This window comes from Triticum urartu, chromosome 7 (genome assembly GCF_003073215.2).
Source record: "Triticum urartu cultivar G1812 chromosome 7, Tu2.1, whole genome shotgun sequence".
Taxonomy (NCBI): domain Eukaryota; kingdom Viridiplantae; phylum Streptophyta; class Magnoliopsida; order Poales; family Poaceae; genus Triticum; species Triticum urartu.
The window spans coordinates 482157677-482179485 of NC_053028.1; the positions used below are offsets into that span (position 1 = coordinate 482157677).

The 21809-nt window shown below is 49.1% G+C and overlaps 1 protein-coding gene across 1 annotated transcript; it reads right to left on the reverse strand.

Annotated features, from left to right (window-relative positions):
- Positions 1 to 10207: 10207 nt before the first annotated feature.
- On the reverse strand, positions 10208 to 19320 carry LOC125519978 (probable serine/threonine-protein kinase BSK3). The gene is made up of 11 exons (XM_048684755.1): positions 18861 to 19320; positions 18561 to 18787; positions 18023 to 18158; positions 17431 to 17564; positions 17227 to 17332; positions 14330 to 14415; positions 13811 to 13999; positions 13529 to 13693; positions 11545 to 11658; positions 11023 to 11286; positions 10208 to 10826 (listed from the first exon to the last, which is right to left on the reverse strand). Exons 1-10 carry the CDS (start codon positions 18955 to 18957, stop codon positions 11044 to 11046), a joined length of 1497 nt encoding a protein of 498 aa, XP_048540712.1. The 5' UTR covers positions 18958 to 19320; the 3' UTR covers positions 10208 to 10826; positions 11023 to 11043.
- Positions 19321 to 21809: the final 2489 nt, after the last annotated feature.

Consider the following 21809-nt stretch of genomic DNA (forward strand, 5'->3'; position numbering starts at 1 on the left):
AAGCGATTGGTCTGTATTGAAGGTGCGCGTATGGCATTTGCCCGCGTCAAGACGCATTGGGAAAGCTGGATGCCAAGAAGCTGATGACCGAGGGGCCGCCGGAGGGCAAGGAGCATCGTCGACCTGAGCTCTATTTTGATGGCGTCCTGGAGGGGTCCCGCCTTGTGGATGTCATATTCCCATGAGAACATTTGTATTATCATGTCCTGTAATATGGAACAATGATGTTATGTATTATAATGCTTGCGATTTACATTTTACCTCATGTGCGGCCATTTATGAAATCTAAGGGTTGACCAGTCGTCGGCTTCTGCCCCCACATAGATAGTACGGGGGTGTTCGGGATAAATCTAAACACTCTTTAATCCACATTCTGGTCCTTAAAGGAGGTGTTTAGCGCAACGAACAAGGCAATCAGACTATGCGGCCTTTACCACCCTCACTTAGCCATAGGAGTTTGACAATTGAGAAAGTTGACGAAGCCCCTGTTATTCGGAAGGCCGAACTAGGGGCGTTATACACGCCTAATCGGAGCAACCGATTCTTCGCAAGAAGCGGAAAAAATCTCTAATGATTTGCAACCTCTCGAATAGCTGACCAGCTCTCGCCGCATCATGACAGTCAGTTTTCGGATTTCTCTACTGAGGTGCTCGTCCGGAAGAACCGGGACACAATCGCAGTAGTTCTCCCTTTACTACCCTAGCCGATATAGCAAAACGTAAGGTAGTAAGCACAGGAGTCGGGCAACCCAACTATTGACCAAAGACATGATTCGGAGCCGATGCATATAATGCTATAAGTTCGGGGTGCCGAACTGTACTGGAAAAGTGTTCGGACTTTTATTGCCGTAATGTGGGGTGTAATGAAGCCCCTGGCGCAGTAATACGTGCCATGGTGTACGTGTGCAATAAGTAATATATATACCAAGGTAAAGAAACAGGGAAATTAAGTAATAAGCTGACGCCACCATTTATTCACCATTGTGATGTAATTAGTACGTCAAAGCGTACTGTGTGCAAGTAATGCGATAAGCAAGTAAGGCTATTTAACATGCCCCAACCAAGGGCGAGCTGCGTGCGGGTACGTAAAACAAGTATGGCAATCATTTAATAGAGACCACCTGGGGATTCCCTTGTATGCCAGAGCTCCTTGCATCCTTGGTGTGTTCTGCAAACGGGCCGTCCGCATAGACCTCGAAAAGAGAGAAAAAACCGGTAATAAAAAGAAAAAATAAAGGCGTGCGAATCCTAGGGCCGGTCAAGCCGCACTGTGGATCGCGAACGAGTTATGCCTCCGTCAGTACCCATGGGGTTTTGAGTGCGTAGTTATGTACGCGCGGTACGGATGCCATTTCCTCATCAGGGCTGGGACGGAGGCCGAATTTACTAATTCAGCTCTTGACGAACCGAGCTGCCCTGTTGCAGTGTAGTCCGGACCTTCTTAACGATGTCCAGGGGCTCGGCGGCCGGATTATGGTGCCGCTTGAGAAGGCCGCTCTGTACTTCTGCTGCTAGGGCTGTGGTATGCTCCTCTGTATAGAGGAAATGTTTCGTGTTTCCATTTACTGTAATGACGCCGCATGGACCGGGCATCTTGAGCTTGAGATAAGCATAGTGTGGCATCGCATTAAATCTAGCAAATGCAGTTCGTCCGAGCAGTGCGTGGTAGCCGCTGCGGAAGGGGACGATATTGAAGAATAGCTCTTCGCTTCGGAAGTTATCTAGGGAACCGAAGACCACCTCCAGCGTGATCGAGCCCGTACAACGGGCCTCTACGCCTGGTATGACTCCTTTAAAGGTAGTTGTCGCGGGCTTGATTCATGAGGGGTTAATGCCCATTTTGCGTACTGTATCCTGATAGAGCAGGTTGAGGCTGCTACCACCGTCCATTAGGACTCGTGTCATGTGAAATCCGTCGATGATTGGGTCGAGTACCAATGCGGCCGAACCGCCGTGACGGATGCTAGTTGGATGATCACGACGATCAAAGGTGATCGGGAATGACGACCATTGGTTGAATTTTGGGGCGACTGGCTCTACCGCATAAACGTCCCCGAGTGCGCGCTTGCGCTCCCTTTTGGGGATGTGTGTAGCATATATCATATTCACCGTTTTGACTTGAGGCGGGGATTTCTTCTGCCCCCCAATGTTCGGCTGCCGGGGTTCCTCGTGATCGTCCTTGCTCTGTGATTCCCCTTCCCTGTTTCCGCTATTTACCTTGATGGCTTGCTTAAAGACCCGGCAATCTCTGTTAGTATGGTTGGTCGGTTTTCTGGGGTGCCATGTATCTGGCACGGACGATCGAGTATGCGGTCCAAGCTAGATGGTCCTCCGCCATTCCTTTTATAGGGCTTCTTTCGCTGGCCGAATTTGGAGCCGCTGAATCCGGCATGAACTGTGGTGTCATCGGTGTTATCGCCATTGCTTCGGCATTTGTGTCTGTTGCGCCGGAGCTTGCTGGTGCTGTTTTTGGCCTCGGAGGGGCCTGCTTCGTTGGCTGTGTTTGTACTGCGAGCCAGCCAACTATCCTCTCCCACGCAAAAGCGGGTCATAAGTGTCGTGAGGGCTGCCATGGACTTTGACTTTTCTTGGCCAAGGTGGTGGGCTAGCCATTCGTCATGGATGCTATGTTTAAAGGCCGCTAGGGCTTCCGCATCCGGACAATCAACAATCTGGTTCTTTTTGGTTAGGAACCTAGTCCAAAATTTTCTGGCTGATTCTCCAGGTTGTTGAACTATGTGGCTTAGGTCATCGGCATCGGGTGGCCGGACATATGTACCTTGGAAGTTGTCGAGGAAGGCTTCTTCCAAGTCCTCCCAGCTGCTGATGGAATTTTCAGGCAAGCTGTTCATCCAGTGTCGAGTTGATCCTTTGAGCTTTAATGGGAGGTATTTTATAGCGTGGAGGTCATCTCCTCGGGCCATGTGGATGTGGAGAATAAAATCTTCGATCCACACTGCAGGATCGGTTGTTTCGTCATATGGTTCAATATTGACGGGCTTGAACCCCTCGGGGAATTCATGATCCAGCACCTCATCTGTGAAGCAGAGAGGGTGTGCGGAGCCTCTATAGCGGGCCGCGTCACGGCGCACCTCCGATGAAGTCCGTCTGCGGTTATCAGCCCGAGTGTAATTAGGTTTGTCACATCCGAGTAGGTGGCTGTCATCCCAAGTGGGGAAGCGTCCTCGTGATCCGTAAATTGATCTGGTGTGTCCTGCCCTACTGTCCCTATTTTTGTGAGGCGATGGGGCCGCTTGTTGTTTGGCCTGAGTTGCCGTTTTATCCCGGCCAGGGGGTGGTCGGTCTGCCGCACTATCCCGACCGCATGGTGGTCGTTCCGCATTACGCGAGGGGAGTATGGGATTTGGTGCCTCCTCATCGAACCGAGGTAGCAGTCTGCGCTTTGGGTAACTCTTGGCTGGGCGCTTGAGGCCGTTTTCTTCGTCTGCCAGGACATCAGTCCATCTGTCAATGAGTAGGTCTTGATCGACTTGGAGCTGCTGCTGCTTTTTCTTTAGGCTTCTTGCAGTAGCTATTAGCTGGCGCTTGAAGCGCTCCTGCTCTAGGGGTGCCTCAGGCACGATGAAATCCTTGCTGCTGAGGCTCTCCTCATCCTCTGAGGGTGGACGATAACTATCGTCATCTGGGTCGCTCGGCATGTCCTGTTTATCAGGGCTGCTCATTGTCCTATTCCTCCTGTTCGGATGCTGCTCCAACAGGATCTTTATTGTTTTCGGCGTCGTCCGGAGTGCTATTTTCTCCAGTGCCAGTGTTGCCATCTTTTGAGCGACATGGCTTAGAGCGGCGTTTAGGGCGCCGGCACTTGGACTGTGTCTCAGAAGGTTTATTCACATCTGGGTCTTCTTTGTCATTGCCGCTAGATTCTTTAGGTGTATCAACCATGTACACATCATATGAAGAGGTGGCCCTCCAACGTCTCGTGAATTGCGGGTCTTGGCCTTGCTCCTTATCAGCATCGTCGTCTATACCATTGATGTCTTCGGAGTCATAATCCAGCACGTCAGTTAAGTCCTCGACGGTAGCTATGAAGTGGGTGGCGGGTGGGAAGAAAAAATTCTCTGTCGTCAGCCCCTAGTTCGAGCCGGATATAGTTCGGCTGCGAGTCTCCCGTGAATGATAGGTTCTTTAAAGAGTTTAGCACATAGCCCAAAGATGAGTGCTAAAAAACGTTTGCGGCGCTAAATTCGAAGATCAATAACCGATCTAGCTCGGTGTCCGCAAGCGTACATGGTCCGGAACTTATAGCCGGAGACGAGTCCGGAGTTCCGTTGGCGCAAATATTGTAGGGTGTCGAGTCTACGTGCGGCTCTAACGCCGCGGACTCTGTGGCCTCGAATGGCACGATCTTCTCTGGTTCTAAGGCCATGGCAGCAACAGGAGCCATCTCCTGAATCTGGTCTGATGACAGATTTGAGTCATGTTCATCGAGGCGAGGGGGAGCGATCGCTACGGTCTCAAATCCATTGAAGATCAAGTCTCCACAGATATCCACGACATAGTTCAAGCTTCCAAATCTGACCTGAGGGCCAGGGGCGTAGCTATCAATCTGCTCTAGATGGCCAAGCGAGTTGGCCCGCAGTATGAAGCCGCCGAATACGGAAATCTGTCAGGGGAGGAAGGCGTCTCCTTGGACAGCGTCACTATAGACGACCGGAGGGGCCATCGAACCTCCCGTTGACGGCACATTGGAACTTTCAATGAAAGCACCAATGTCGGTGTCAAAACCGGCGGATCTCGGGTAGGGGGTCCCGAACTGTGCGTCTAGGATCGATGGTAACAGGAGACGGGGGACACGGTGTTTACCCAGGTTCGGGCCCTCTCTATGGAGGTAATACCCTACGTCCTGCTTGATTGATCTTGATGAATATGAGTGTTACAAGAGTTGATCTACCACGAGATCGTAATGGCTAAACCCTAGAAGTCTAACATGTATGACTATGGTAATTAATGCATATCCTTTTCGGACTAACCCCTCCGGTTTATATAGACACCGGGGGGATCTAGGGTTTACATAGAGTCGGTTACATAAGAAGGAATCTTCATAATCAGTCGCCAAGCTTGCCTTCCACGCCAAGGAGAGTCCAATCCGGACACAGGTACAGTCTTCGGCCTTCATGTCTTCACAACCCATCAGTCTGGCCCATGGATAACAGGCTGGACGCCCGAGGACCCCTTAGTCCAGGACTTCCTCAGTGGCCAGGGTGGTGGAGTGGCGGCGAAGGCAAGAGAGAAAGAAAGGAGAGAAATGGGAAGGGTGGAGTCGCAGGGCCCAGGGAGGGTTTTGGATGGGCATCGGGTGTTGGATTCCAACGTTTCGCGTATCCGGACTCCCGTAAAGCTCTCCTACTTTTGTCTTTGATTCGCGGGAGAAATCACGTCTGAACCGTCCCACGGACCGATACAGGCCCTTGTTGGATAGCTTCTGTGGTCCAGATAGCGCGGTACGTACGGATGCGGGCGATTTACGGATCTGCCTTGGAGATGCCCTTAGCCCATGTAAAATTAAGGTGCTGGTGAAAATAAATTGGGTTTTTCTTAAGCATTTGTGCTTATTGTTATAGCACCGATGTCTATGGTTCCTCTGATATGGAAATAGGCACCGTTGTTAAACAAAACTCAGTTTTTTATTTTTACAAGTGAAGGAAATATGCCCTAGAGGCAATAATAAAGTTGTTATTTATATTTCCTTATATCATGATAAATGTTTATTATTCATGCTAGAATTATATTAACCGGAAACTTAGTACATGTGTGAATACATAGACAAACAGAGTGTCACTAGTTTGCCTCTATTTGACTAGCTCGTTGAATCAATGATAGTTATGTTTCCTAACCATAGACATGAGTTGTCATTTGATTAACGGGATCACATCATTAGAGAATGATGTGATTGACTTGACCCATCCGTTAGCTTAGCACGATGATCGTTTAGTTTGTTGCTACTGCTTTCTCCATAACTTATACATGTTCCTATGACTATGAGATCATGCAACTCCCGAATACCGGAGGAACACTTTGTGTGCTACCAAACATCACAACGTAACTGGGTGATTATAAAGGTGCTCTACAGGTGTCTCCGATGGTGTTTTTTGAGTTGGCATAGATCGAGATTAGGATTTTTCACTCCGATTGTCGGAGAGGTATCTCTGGGCCCTCTCGGTAATGTACATCACTATAAGCCTTGCAAGCAATGTAGCTAATGAGTTAGTTACGGGATGTAGCATTACGGAACGAGTAAAGAGACTTGCCGGTAACGAGATTGAACTAGGTATTGAGATAATGACGATCGAATCTCGGGCAAGTAACATACCGATGACAAAGGGAACAACGTATATCGTTATGCGGGTTGACCGATAAAGATCTTCGCAGAATATGTGGGAGCCAATATGAACATTCAGGTTCCGCTATTGGTTATTGACCGGAGACGTATCTCGGTCATGTCTACATAGTTCTCGAACCCGTAGGGTCCGCACACTTAACGTTAGGTGACGATCGGTATTACGAGTTTATGTAATTTGAGTTACCGAAGGTAGTTCGGAGTCCCGGATGTGATCACAAACATGACGAGGAGTCTCGAAATGGTTGAGACATAAAGATTGATATATTGGATGGCTATATTCGGACACGGAAGTGTTTCAGGTGATTTTGGAGAAAATCGGAGTACTGGAGGGTTACTAGACCCCCCCCCCCCCGGGAGAACTAATGGGCCACATGGGCCTTAGTAGAGAGAGAGGGCCGACAAGGGAAGGCCGCGCGCCCCCTCCCCCTCTGGTCCGAATTGGACTAGGGAGGGGGGGCGGCACCCTCCTTTCCTTCTCCCTCTCCTCCTTCCTTTCCCCCTCCTAGGAGGAGGAGGACTCCTCTCCTGGCGCGCCCCAAGGGCCGGCCGGCCTCCTCTCTTGCTCCTTTATATACGGGGGCAGGGGGCACCCTAGAACACACAAGTTGATTGTTTTCAGCCGTGTGCGATGCCCCCCTCCACCATAATCCACCTCGGTCATATTGTAGCAGTGCTTAGGCGAAGCTCTGTTCCGGTAGCATCATCATCACTGTCATCACGCCGTCGTGCTGACGAAACTCTCCCTCGACACTCTGCTGGATCGTGAGTTCGTGGGACGTCACCGAGCTGAACGTGTGCAGATCGAGGAGGTGCCGTACTTTCGGTACTAGGATCGGTCGATCGTGAAGACGTACGACTACATCAACCGCATTGTCATAACGCTTTCACTTACGGTCTACGAGGGTACGTAGACGAAACTCTCCCCTCTCGTTACTATGCATCACCATAATTTTGCGTGTGCGTAGGAAATTTTTGAAATTACTGTGTTTCCCAACAGAAGTCCCTTAACTTATACATCTTCATTTCAAAATAAGTGTCGCTAATTTAGTACATTTTTATGATGCTTATTTTGAGACGAAAGGAGTACATGGTTTTACGCTGATGGAAAGTCAAAACTTGAGTAACCTTATATTCAACACATTTGTTGTTGGCCTATTGCTTCCTTAAGAAAGGAAAAAAAATCTTAGTCGAGGTTTTTCCTTCGATTAAACATAGTTGAGAGTAGAACACACATTGTTCAACTATGGCCATGGAAGCACCGCACATCGGAGTAGGGCAACTTCAGTGGGCTGACACAAACGGACAAGGGTTTGTCTGTTTGTCGTCCATTTAGGTCGACAGTAAGCGTGTTGTCCTCATGCGTCTGACCAGTGCGCCCAACCGACCGATGTGTTTTTCACGTCCAAAGCCAATTTAATCTAAAAAAGGCTAGCACCTAAAGTTCATGCCAGAGTCTACAGTTCATGGAGGCGCCCATGCCAGCGGTCGGCATACATGCTAGCCTATAAAAACACAACAATTTATGTCGGCACAATTGCTAGCTACGACACACTTGCTAGCACACAAAGATGGCGGTAGTTCAACCATGCCATACATCTCAGCCGTGGTCATGTCGGCATACAAAAAAGATGGCGCTCTCGGCCATAGATAAACCATCTTGCTCGAGCATCTCCTTTCGCATCTTCTCGAACCAAGGCCTTCTTCTAAAGACACCTTGCTCAAGCCCACCGTGATGATCTCCACCTCCTTCACATGCAAGAGAGCGCCACCTCTTTTGCTTTGGTCCTTGACGAAAAAGGGTTCCCCCCTCTTTGTATTACAAAGCAACCACCGATACATCCAACGATAGGTGCTGGGGTCGCAGCACAAACAAGCCCAAAGAAAAACAAACAAAAAAGTAAGAGAAACAAATGCCAACAACGACAGATCAACGAAACGAAGATGACCGGCGACCGTTGCACCCTCCGGAGAAGTACCACCATGTTCCCAGCACTCTGAAGCGCCGCGTACCAAGCAACACCTTCAAGGAGGCGACGACGACGCCGCTGTTGCCCGGACTAGTCCCAGGGTTTCCCCCGATATGCGGGGGGCAGTGGAGGGAGGGGTGTACCCGACACCCTTCAGGAAGGTCCGGCGGCACCCACAGGCGTCGCCGCGCCGGGGCCGGACGAGCCGCTAGAGATTTCTTCCAACCCAAACCCCCACCACCACCCAGACGAATCATAGTGCATCGCCCATCACGCCGCCCACCAACATGTGCCACCACGGTCACCGAATCAACTTCACCGTCTCCCTGAGGTCACCGACACGAGACCTGGAGGACGGGAGAAGAGATAGTGGCCTCGGGGGCATCCGCAACATCGCCCACGTGAGGGGACAACCACCACCGCCACTGCGGAGCCGACCGGATGCACAGACAAGGGCCTTGCCAGGCGCCAAGGCCCGGCCGGACCCAAAAGGGTCCGGACAGCCCCTATCGTCACGCTGCAGCTCGCCGGCCGACGAAGCTGGCACCGCCCGCAGACCACCGCCTCTTCGCCACCAACCAGGGAGCAGCGTCGCCGCGCACCGAGTCGCCGGCCCGCCCTAGCCCGAATGGAGCCCAAAAGGGCCCAGATCTGGGCCGCGCGGGCCCCGCCCAGCGGCCAACGGCCGCGCCGCCGCACCAAGGACCACGAAGCTCGCCGGAATCCCGCCGCCGAGCCACACCGCAGCCGGCCGAGCTGCACCGCCGCCATCGGGAGCCCCCCCCCCCCATGAGCATGCGGGGAAGGGACAGCCCGCCGCCGCCAGCGTCGCACGGGCAAGGCCCGGCGGACCCAGCCAACGGCGGCGGGGAGGGAGATGGACGGGGAGGGGGCGGAGGAGAGGTAGCAGCAGGGGCCTGCCCGTCGCCCGCCGAGGGGGGGGAGCGGGCGGACGGGAACGCGGGGAGGGGGAGGGAGGCGGGGCGCGCGCGGCCGGCGGCGGCAGGGTGGGTGGGGGGAGGAACCCTGGTCGCTTTGCTTTGGTCCTTGCACTGGTCACCTCTATCTCGAGCTTCTTCGCTTGCATGTCCGCCTACATCTCTAGCTTCTTTGCATGTATGCCGGCCTCCATCTCGAGCTTTTTCTTTTGTATCTCGACGTAGGCCTTTATTTGCTCCTCTTTCTCTTGTCGACGTTTTTCCTCCCTTGCCTCCTTTTGGGTCATCGTGCCTTGCAAAATTTCTTGCAAGGCAAATGTCGACCTAAACGAATGTGCCGACGCGTTCGAGTTGCCACAAGAACATCTAAAAAAATGAGGGAGGGGGGGGGGGATTCTTTTTTAACAGTCTGCCTCTACTGTGTCAAAAATAAAATCCCTCATTTTTTAGATGCTCTTACTCCGATTTGCGGTGTTTCCACGGCCATAGTGAAACATGGGGACTAAATTAGTAAAACATGAATCATATCAAACAAAGACAGTGGCAAAATGATACAAATTTCTGCATACAGAAATCACAAATTATTGATCTAGTTGTTGGACAAGTTTATATCTTGAAATGCTATATCTTGAAATGCATGAGTAGTTTGTGTAAACCTGTGAACTGTTAGTCTGAGTAAATGGGGACAAAACAACTTAGGTGTAGAAGAAACAAAAATATAATACTCCCTCCAATCCAAATTAGTTGTCGCTATCCATATTAGTTGTCGCTCAGACGAATATATCTACTTATTTATGTAATTTAAAATCATGAAACGGTGGCGCTGGTGTTTATAAAGAACGTCCTACTATTTAGGAAACACAACACATAGCTTGGAGTACATTTTGGATGCCCATTACCAGGACAAGAGAAAATAGAAAGATACCCCAACTGATCACAACATACCAGGAAACGCACTGTATGCCACCAACCATTTCATGGCTTACGGGACCAACAAAGTAGCATGATCTGTTCCGAATAGAGCCTTCTCACAAATATACAAAGCTCACACTGTGCCCACGATTGAACCATTACAGGAGAGTTCAGCAATCTTCTCTCAACTACACTCCTAATAATACCAATCGTACATGACCCAAATCACAGTGCCCAGCTGAGCTGAGAACCAAGACAAGAGCAAAAAGACCAAACACCACTTGCTCTACAAACCCTACAATCTATCACCAACACTAACATGATCTGATGGGTGATGATGATGATGTTTGACAGAACAGATGGCCACCTTTTCTTCCTTTCTACATCTCCTCTTTTATGTGGCAGGGTGACCTGGATGAAGAGGCTCACCTCCTCTCCCCTTGTTAACTCCATGTAGGATAAACATTTTTATTCACCGCCGGTATCTCCTCTGTCTTGCCTTCTCTCCAGTCTATTCTATCTATGCATGTTTTTCGTATATACACCACAAATTATATATGTATCACAAGGCTAACTGACGGTCTCCATGCGCCTAAGCCAGATTAACAATTGCTGTTGTCTCCAACAAATTATGTCCAAATGCAAGCACCTGAACAAAAACATATAAGATTCTCACTAGAATAATGGTGACGACACTTCAATATCCAAATGATGCTATGATTTTCAAATTTTCTTCTTCCAGAAGTCAAGCACTTGTGGCAAATGTTGTTTGGCACTTTATAGTAACTAGGTTACCAAGCTATGAACATGGCCTTATGTTTCAAAAGAGGGGAGGGATTACATACCTGATGTTCAGCTATCCATCTTCAATGCCCCTTACTCCTTGTCTCCACAGCCGAACCATCCTTGAGTGCTTCTCGAGCTTCGTTTTCTTTTCCTAATGAAAATAGGGCCGCAGCCTGAAGATAAAATGCAGTTGGCCATGTAGGAAATATCGCCAGAGCCTGCACTGCATCATCCAGAGCTTCTTGTGGCATGTCATTCATGAGATACGACAAGCAACGCCTTGCATAAATTGTTGGTGAAACCATGGTACCAACATCAATGAACTGCATGGCAATTAAGAAAGATAATCAGAAATGAACTCCAGGAACAAGGATTTGTGATCAAATACAAACAGCTTAAAGCTACATTTTTCCAAAAGAAAGATACATGGCCAAGCAATTTAGTCGTGGTTGTTGCAAAAGATGGACCACACCAAATTCAAGCCATATTATAAAAATCATACATGGTGTCATGGATTAAGTATGACCCAATGATAACAAATGACAACTTAAGAGAAACCAAATAAGCAAATGAGGGACAACCTGAGAGTAGCAATCAATGGCCATGCTAAAATCCTTTTGTCGAAATGCAGTGTCGCCCTTCTTCTTTGAATCAATTGTAGCTTGCATTTGATTAGTCCACATCTGAAATGAGAGCTGCAACCGAGAAGAAACAAGTTAGGTGAAATGCACCTAACAGAAATATTAAAAATCCACTAAACCCTAATACATTGTTATTCATTTATTTAACACCCGGATAATTTTTCTTTCTTTAGTAAAAAATATAAAGCTCTACCATTGAACTGGACGACTCCTTTGATGATACCAGCAGGCGTTTTGTGTGCCGAATCCAGAGTCTGAGGTCAAGGAGGCTTTAAAAGGATGAAAGGAAGCAAGGCGATGGGCCCTGATTGTATCCCCATTGAGGTATGGGGAGGCCTCGGGGACATAGCGATAGTATGGCTAACCAAGCTTTTCAGCCTCATTTTTCAGGCAAACAAGATGCCAGAAGAATGGAGACGGAGTATATTAGTACCAATCTTCAAGAACAAGGGGGATGTTCAGAGTTGTACTAATTACCATGGAATTAAGCTAATGAGCCATACAATGAAGCTATGGGAGAGTGTCATTGAGCACCGCTTAAGAAGAATGACACGCGTGACCAAAAATCAGTTTGGTTTCATGCCTGGGAGGTCGACCATGGAAGCCATTTTCTTTGTACGACAACTTATGGAGAGATACAGGGAGCAAAAGAAGGACCTGCATATGGTGTTCATTGACTTGGAGAAGGCCTATGATAAGATACCGCGGAATGTCATGTGGTGGGCCTTGGAGAAACACAAAGTCCCAGCAAAGTACATTACCCTCATCAAGGACATGTACGATAATGTTGTGACAAGTGTTCGAACAAGTGATGGCGACACTGATGACTTCCCGATTAAAATAGGACTACACCAGGGGTCTATATGCTCTTTGCGGATGATGTGGTGCTACTCGACGATAGTCGGATGGGGGTCAATAGGAAGTTAAAGCTATCGAGACAAACCTTGTAATCTAAAGGTTTAAGGTTTAGTAGAACTAAAACTGAGTACAAGAGGTGCGGTTTCAATACTACTAGGCACGAGGAAAGGAGGAGGTTAGCCTTGATGGGCAGGTGGTGCCTTAGAAGGATACCTTTCCGATATTTGGGGTCAATGCTGCAGAAGGATTGGGATATTGACGAAGATGTGAACCATTGAATCAAAGTCGGATGGATGAAGTGGCGCCAAGCTTCTGTCATTCTCTGTGACAAGAGAGTGCCACAAAAGCTAAAAGGCAAGTTCTATAGGACCGCGATTCGACCCGCAATGTTGTATGGCGTTGAGTGTTGGCCGACTAAAAGGCGACATGTTCAACAGTTAGGCGTGGCAGAGATGCGCATGTTGAGATGGACGTGTGGCCACACAAGGAAGGGCCGGGTCCAGAATGATGATATACAAGATAGAGTTGGGGTAGCACCGATTGAAGAGAAGCTTGTCCAACATCCTCAGAGATGGTTTGGGCATATTCAGCGCATGCCTCCAGAAGCTCCAGTGTGTAGCGGACGGCTAAAGTGTGTTGATAGCCTGATAATGTCAAGAGAGGTCGGGGTAGACCGAACTTGACATGGGAGGAGTTTGTAAAGAGAGATTTGAAAGACTGGAGTATCACCAAAGAACTAGCCATGAAAAGACTCACCCAGGTTCAAGGCATGGTACTTGCAATTTGGGTTTGTTGCACCAATTATACTGTAGGGGGTTCCTTTACAGTCTTTCTGTCAAAAAAAAAAACTAGCCATGAACAGGGGTGCATGGAAACTTGCTATCCATGTGCCAGAACCATGAGTTGGCCGTGAGATCTTATGGGTTTCACCTCTAACATACCCCAACTTGTTTGGGACTAAAGGCTTTTTTGTTGTTGTTGCAAAAAATATAAAGCATGCACATGGAGTTTTACCTTTAAGTACACATCAAGTAGACAGTGAATCAAAGGGGGAAAAAATACTTGCCTCATTTGCTGTTCCCTCGTCATCTTTATAGCCAGCGGTTTCTAGATGTTCATGTATTGCAGTAAGATCCTTTCTGGAGCAAGCTTCAGCAAGAGGAGAAAGATGAATTGATTGAAGAGTAAATGCACCACCACGGGGCTTATCCATCAGATCATAAGATTGGGACTGCAAAACGTATCAATAGTATCACAACCTTGAGTTCAAAACAATTAAGTACACAATCAAGGAACATGGGCATGCTTTTATTCTATACTGGAGATGCATGACAAGATATATATTCACCTCAATGTCCTTCTGAAGAGAAGCCAGTGCAAGAACCAAAGATCTTACATTAGGCCGCTCTCGTGGTTCATAATGCAGGCACCTTGAAGCTAAACGCATCAGGTCTGTTCCTTCCTCGTTCGAAAATTGGCCCTCTAAACAGGAGTCTATGAGCATACTGAAGTTTCGATCACGAATCAGGTCAAGAGCCTGGACATATGGGCAGTAAATCAGTTTCGTTGCAATAAAACATTATTTTGATTGTTCTTCTTAAGTTTTACCCAGTTATTAAATATTTCCCACTCCATCCTACTGTCGCTTTTCTAGATTATATACAAGTAGAGGTGTGCATAGATGCAGTAAAGTTCAAAGTAAAATACTGGTTTGTTCATTTATCCCACATAGAACCATCATTAAAGCACCCTTCAACATGCTTTAAGTTCAAACTATGTCAAAGATGATGGTCATGACAGAACTACGACGAAAATGATCAAAGCAACATAGATATACTGATAAAGAAATCAAGGCAAGAAAATTTACATGGCTAGGAGGAATATGCTTCCCACTAAGAACATCCAACAACAATGTGCCAAAGCTGTATATGACACTTTCCGGAGTTATTCTTCCTGCAGGTAAAACTGAAGCGTTAGAGCCAAACCATAGCTTTAAAAGCTCAATGACAAATGGATCCTCACGTGTGCACTAGGCCAAGGCAATACAAATTAGAAAAACGAAAACTCCATTTATTGCAACTAAAAAAATTCAATTCATAATGCCTCCCGCTAACTGCTATACCGAAAAAGGCTTTCGCCCCGCTTTATATATAAAGCAACGATCAACAGCACTCGGTACAAACACACACCCCCACAACACACGAACACACACACCCAAGGCAGGATACATAGGCACTGAGCACAGCAACACCAGCCCTAGCACTATAAGAGCAGCCGGGGGCTACCGCCGTGAACACGCCACCGCGAAGAAGTGAAGCCGCATATGACGAACCGTGGGCTCTAAGGCGGCGCCTTCAGGAAGGATACGACACCGGAGCGCCGCCACTGCCCGATCCGAAGATCAGAGTTTCCCCTGGAGCAACACGACGGGCAATGAGAGCCGCGACGACGCCTTCAAGAAGGGAACGAGCTTCGCCGCCGCCGGTCCGTCTGAAGATAGAGCGGGTTTTCACCCTGGCCACACTCACCGCCACACCCCGGCTACCATGCCGCCCACACGGCCGTGGCATCCGAGCAGCACCGAGCCACGGGCTCTGCCCATGAGCACCGCAGAACCACCACCAGGGCCGCCGCTCCGGCATCCAAGACCTTGACACCATCTCACCGGAGACCCGCCGCTACCCCAACCAAAGAAATGAGTGGAAAGGACCCGCCTTTCGCACCCCTGGGCAGCCCCCAGTGCCGAGACCCAAAAGGCCGGCCAAACCTGGCCTCATCGGCCCGTCCTGCGGCATCGGGCGCAAGACGAGCTCGGTCCTGCCGCCGGCGCGAAACACGCATGGTCCTGACGCCGAGCGCGAGACGGGCTTGGTCCTGCTACCGGGCGCGAGACGAGGTCAGTCCTGCTGCCGGGTGCGGGACGAGTGATGAACCGCAACTGGGGGAAGGCCACCCTTTCGACGAAGATAGTGGCCGGACGACGAGGTGAAGGATCGAAGGTCGAAACAGGCCGCCTACAGACGAGCAGACTCCGGAGATCCAGCCGCCACTGAAGCCGGCTCGGCGAATGGTAGCCACCACCCAGAGGACCAAGCCACCTCGTCGCCGCCGTCCACAGCCAAAAGAGCAGCCACGCCGGGCCGATGCCTTAACCCGCGCCGCCCGCGGAAAACACCAAATCCGGCCGGCACTCATCGCCACCAAGCCGCTGAAGCGCCGTCGTGCACGCCCCACCATGCCAGGAACCAGCCCAAACAAGGTGGCCGTCGTCCCCCAGCCTGCGCCGCCACAGCCCTCGTCGCCAACCGCCCGGATCTGATGGAGCCGTCGTCGTAGCTAGCCGCCCCGCCTCACCAAGTGCCGGCGCGCCCCACTAGAAATTCCACGCAGCCACCGCCGCTCCGACATACAGCCGCACCCACAACATGGCCGGTCGCGTCGCCGCCCCACGCGAGCGCTGCACTCCTCACCAGCAGGCCACGTCCCGCGCCTTAGAGCACCAGGGGAGGAGGGAAGAAGGCCCCGCCGCCACTGGCGCCAGCCAGGCTTCGCCCGGTGGCACCGTCAGGCGGCGGCGAGGAGGGAAGGAGGTGTTGGCGGGCAGCGGCTAGGGTTTCACCCTGCCGCCCACGAGAGCGGCTCGGGCAAAGTTTTCGAAGGCAGTATCATTCTGGGATGTCAAACAATTTGACTGGTAATATCCCAAAAAACGCTAACTGCTATATGCATCTTCGTAAATCATCAACCCGTTTCATCACCATGGTGCTCATCGGGTGGGTGGGTGGGGGGGGGGGGGGGGGGGCCCCCCATGATGACTGTTGTCATTCCTGAACAACATAGTTTGCTGGCCGGGGCGATGGGAAGTCGCGGTGTATGTCACGCATCCTTGTACGCTGACCACATTGTTGTATTCCTCAACCCAGATCCCCAGGAATGCGATATCATTCTGTGCCTCCTGATGTTCTTTGGCGTGGCTACAGGTCTGCACATGAAAAGCTGACGAGATAGCGGTCATCACGCAGCACCTGACCTGTCTGATCCAAGAATTTCCCATCAGGTATCTTGGAATCCCCCTCTTGATCTGGGGAGCCGGGCTTAGGCTCCTCTCCGTGTACAGTTTCTGTTTTTGTTTTAGCTTTTCTTTTCAGTAGCCTAGGTAGTTTAGGCTCCTGTCCCTGTATAGTTTCTGTTTTTGTTTTAGCTTTTCTTTTCAGTAGCCTAGGTAGTTTTTTCTTAGCTTACTCGCTTCTTTCTATTTTCTCCGGTTGAACTGTTTGCTTCATTTCAAGGCTCTTCGTCTTAACACAAAAAGACACGCAGTCTTGTGCATGTTTGATAAAAGAATGTTCAAAGAGCAAACTGGTATTGTATTTATTAAAAACATGCATCAATCTCGAGACCAAAAGAAAGGCTATTACAATATTATAATTTATCTCCTCCCTTCTATGTAACTGCAGAAGGCTATAGTTTGCTATGCAAATAAGTACATCACAATATCACATACCGGTGTAAGCTAATTTCATACATTCATCAGATATATGAGCCACCTTCAGTGAATAGACTAATTGAGTTGCAAAGACACCAAGTTTCTGATAATCCTGACAGCATTTTTAATGGTACTGTAATAAAAATGCCAGGCGTAACTAGTGGCTAGTGATATCTCCATAGCAACATAGCCTAACACAAGGCTCTTCCTCTAAACAATCGCACTAAAGGTACCCATTTTAAGCTATTTTTAGCACATTCCAGGAATTAAGGACTCACCAGTCCTCATATATTCAGGAGGAGTGAATGCCAAATTGGTGCTGTAACTTTTGCCATCCCGACTGTTCTTCATTAGGCCGAAACATGAAAGCCTAGGGTTGCAGTCCTGCAGGGTGTCAACTGTTAACAATCTAGAAAGTTGCAAGCATACTGACATTGGCAGGGTGATGTCTACATTTAAATAAAAGTACACATGATACTCACATCATCAAACAGAACTCTATAGGCATTAAGATCATGATAGAGAGCCCGCTCCTTGCTTATGCAGTAGTCTAAAGCCTCGGCAAGATACAGAACAACCCGTAATCTCATGGGCCATACCATTGCCTGTGACTCCCCTGTGAAATGGCAAATGTGATGTGAAATAAGAATCACATTTTGATCAACATAAAAGGAATAACTGGGCAAGGCATAAGTAGTACTGTATAACAGTCGTTATCTGTAAATGTGATAGGATTTACAGTGGAGTGGAAAAATGCTTCTTTTTATGGGTGTATTGTTAGCATGAGAAAGATTTCAGAAATACAGGAAATAACAATCAACATAGTCTCTTTTATTTGCTGCAATCAAGCTTCCAATTTATTATGCACATGTTCAGTTAAGTACATTTTCAGCACAGGACTATGTGGAAACTGCTAAATACTCTTCATGCAAGCTATCCATAAAAAATCATAATTGCAGCCTCCTACAGAAACATTCTCAACCACGACTTTGGTGGAACTAAAAGGGGGAATAGATGAAATTAACAAGCTTTCTTCATGAGGACATGGTTACAACATCAAAGAGATCAACTCACAATGGAACAGATGCTTCGCCAGTGTGTCGTTGGGCATGTACTCAGCAACAAGTAATCTTTCATCGGCTTCACAGCAACAACCAAGCAAATTTACGATTCTTTTGTTCCGGAGCTGGCCAACAGACTTCGCTTCTTCCTGAAAGCATAGAACCATTTCCCAAGGGTCAGTCCCTGGGGTTCTGAATGTTGCACTGGACCAGTTGCAAAATTTGAAGAAAGATTCTAGTCCAGACAAAAGGAGACAATTTGCATTATTCTGAACTCCCTTTTGGGTTGAAGCTAGCAGATGCAGAGTAAGAGAAATTCGGTAGCTAAATGTAGCAGCTGGTGCATGTAAACTATTTTGGGAGCCAAAAATACAGGTGATAAATACTTGTATTTCATCTACAAGCTGTATTTATATACCCAAGAAAAGCAACACGTGCCGTTCGAAAACCACCAAAATGCGTGTGGATGACTCTATTTCCAGGATGGACGATAAAACCAGCGAGACAATAAAAAGTGGAGTCTTGTGGATACTCAAGGGATTCCCACCCACCATGAACTGGCGCGGGTCGGGCCAGGCAGAGCGGCTGAAGCGCTTGACGGCGATACGGCGCTGGGCGTCGAGCTTGCCCTTGTAGACGACGTTAGGCGCCTTGTCGCCGCTTTCGGAGATGATGTTCTCGGCGGTGAAGCCCGAGGTGGCGAGGCGCAGCTGCTGGAAGGTGAAGTCCTGGAATGGCGGGAGGTCGTACCGGTCCCCCGCCGCCCCCTCCTCCCCATCTGAAATTTCCTCAATCAGCACACGGGCAGGAAGGATGCTCGAGATCAGAATAGAAACCGATCGGGGACGCACCGGCGGCGTCGGGCTTGAGCTTGAGGTCGTCCACCCCATTGCGATCGGACTCGCGGCAGCAGCAGCAGCACAGCAGCCTCCACGGCGGCGCCCCCATTTTCCAAGAAACCGAAAGCGGGGGCGGGGAGATGGTCTTGGCGGATCTGGGGAAGCGAAGTGCGCGAGGGGACACGGAGTGGGGGGCAGGTAAGGTGGGTTGACGACGAGGCGGCGGGCGCGGGTAGTGGGGCGGGGGCGGGGGCGGGGTAGGCACGCGCGGACTTGTTCTTCTTCAACCTCCTTTTTCGGTTGATTCGGCTCGAGATTTTCGCTTTCCCGCACGCCTAACGAGACTTTTGAGTTGGAGCTGGCGAGTATGAACTCCTCCTCATTTTTGTTTTGCTCGCGGGATCCACGCGGAGAGGACCCAGGACCAGGAAGCCATCGCCATGGCGTAGCGACGGGAGCACCTTTGTGACGGGAGTGGGGGCGGACTTTGACAGCGGTAGTTCCAGATATTTTAGCCGGGGCATCTTTAACTTGAACTCGTAAAGATAATGGAGATCAGTCCGCGGTTATGGACGAGGGAGAAAGCTATCCAACACTGCATGCATATATTTTGAACTATTTTCCAACAAATCGAATGAAATTCGGGCAAACAAAGCCGGATTTCATATAAACATGCTGGATTCATACAAACGGATAAAAACGGTTATATTTTGAACATATTTTTAACTACTTTCTCCGTCTTAAAATGTAAGATAGTGTCAAAAAAGTCTTGTATTTTGGGATGGAGGGAGTAAAAATCTAAAACTATGTACACGTACGGTCGTGCGGAGCTCCGTTCCCACGATACGAATATACTACATTAGTCTACGACCGGTCGTGACAGATCTCTTTGTCTTTCTCATGTCTGACAGCCTGCTAACCTCACTGCCGGGAGCCCCAGAGGCATATTCTTCCCCGTATCTTTCCTATGACCGGCTGCGTCGCTCATTAGAGTTGCAAAGAGAATGCTTCAATCGGAGAGGATGGGTGCGCAGGCGGGTACCCAGGATGGTCTGAGATAAAGAATAAGGTCATCGGCGGTGGCCTTCCTAGGACCAAAGCGACGGTGGCCTCCCGTGTTCTACTTCTCCTTGATGATGGCGGCGGGCGCGGATGTGCTAGCCACCACCTTGTCGACATCCGCGTAGCCGGCTTCTTTCTCTGCCTGCCCAGCGTTGCGTTTAATGTTGGCCCGCTCGTGAATGGATGTGTGTCTGAAGGAGGTTTCTCGGCTTTCACGCGGGTTTAATGTAGGCGTTTTAATGCGGTGAGGAGGTGTATTTAGTCGGGCGTGCACGCGTCGTCCTCGGCCAGCGCGTCGCTTCAATGACGGTGGCACTGAGAGATCAAGTGCGCCCTGAGTTGCCTTCAATGTGGAGCGGCACGCTGTACAACGACTGGCACCGGGCGGGAAACGAGCACAGGTGGGGGAAGGGATTTTTGGTGGGCCAGGCGGTCAGAAGCGGGCTTGGGATCGACCCAAACTCCCGCAAATTCCCCATGTTTGTCTTCAATTTGTGGGAGAAATCAACGCCTGTACCACTCCACGGACCGATACAAGACTGCGTTAGATGGCTTTAAAGGTCCAGACAACACGGTCCGGACGGTTGCTGGAGGTTTACGAGTTCACCTTGGAGATGCCCTTATTATTACTATCCTGTTCACAAACACAAGATGTTTTTCTATAAAATATAAGATGTTTTTAATATTTTATTAATATAAACTACATACAAACTAAAATGAATAAACAAACACATTAAAACACATCTATATATTTGGAAAAAACGTAAAGAAAACTTGTATTTGTGAATGAGGAAGTACTAGAGAGAATATTTAGTTCTCATTAGAATTGCCACACTAGAAAAGTCTTCAAAATCATCATGCTACCTAAGAGCATCTATAACCACAATTTTCTAAAAAATAATGGGGAAACTTTTAATTTATTTATTTTCAATTATGGTAGTACAACGAACACCAGAAATAATAAAGATTTCATTCAGATCCGTAGACCATCTAGCGACGATTATTAGCACTGAAGCGAGTCGAAGGCGCGACGCCATCGTCACATCTCCCTTGCCGGAGCCTGACACAACTTGTTGTAGTAGACAGTCGAAAAGTCATCGTGCTAAGGCCCCATAAGACCAACACACCAGTACAACAACCGCCGCGGATGAAGAAGAGTGTAGGTTGAAAGGATCCAACCTGAAAACACTCGGACAAAGACGAACAAAGACCGGATCCGGGCAAAGCACTAACTGAATCCCACGAGATCCGCCGGATACACACTTCCACTCACCCTCTGACGATGCTAGACGCACCACCGGGATGGGGGCTAGGCGGGGGAAATCTTATTCCATCTTCAAGGAGCTGTCGTCGTCTCGTCTTACTGAGCAAGACACAAAACCTAACAAAACTTGAAGAAGCACCTAACAACGGAGCCCTCCTGCTGGTAAGGTCTGGGATCCACCACTCACACATGGCCCTAAGGCCACATGAGACGTGGTAGATCGGCGGCGCTGCCGACGGGAGGCAGAAATCCTAGCCCCCACGCCCTAGCCGCTGGTTTCCACTCGCCCCCTACATACAATCCAATCCACCCATCGGATCCTATTCTACTCCAGCGAGCTCGCATCATCACCCAATCTACATCAACAATCTGTTCCTCTACTAACCATGGCCTTGGCGGATCTCAACTTCGATACCGGTTAGGACTTTGCAGCCGAAGTGTTGAGGAAATGGGGGGTTCCAATCAATTATGAAGAAGACAAAGATCTTGAGGAATTTCTCCTTATGGCTGAGTTCACTAGATCATAGATCAGACTCACGGAAGAATCTGTAAGATTTTCGGTGTCATCTAAAGAGGTTGGTTTCTCGATCATCGAGGGAGGTAACATTTCTCTACCTCTCCTCAATGTCAACTTC

Coding starts and splice junctions, on each gene's coding strand:
- LOC125519978 (XM_048684755.1), bottom strand. CDS start 18,957: ATGGGGGCGCCGCCGTGGAGGCTGCTGTGCTGCTGCTGCTGCCGCGAG. Junction 14,416..17,226: donor TCCTGAATATATGAGGACTG/GTGAGTCCTTAA, acceptor TTTTACCTGCAG/GAAGAATAACTCCGGAAAGT. Junction 13,694..13,810: donor CTCTTCAGAAGGACATTGAG/GTGAATATATAT, acceptor TACGTTTTGCAG/TCCCAATCTTATGATCTGAT.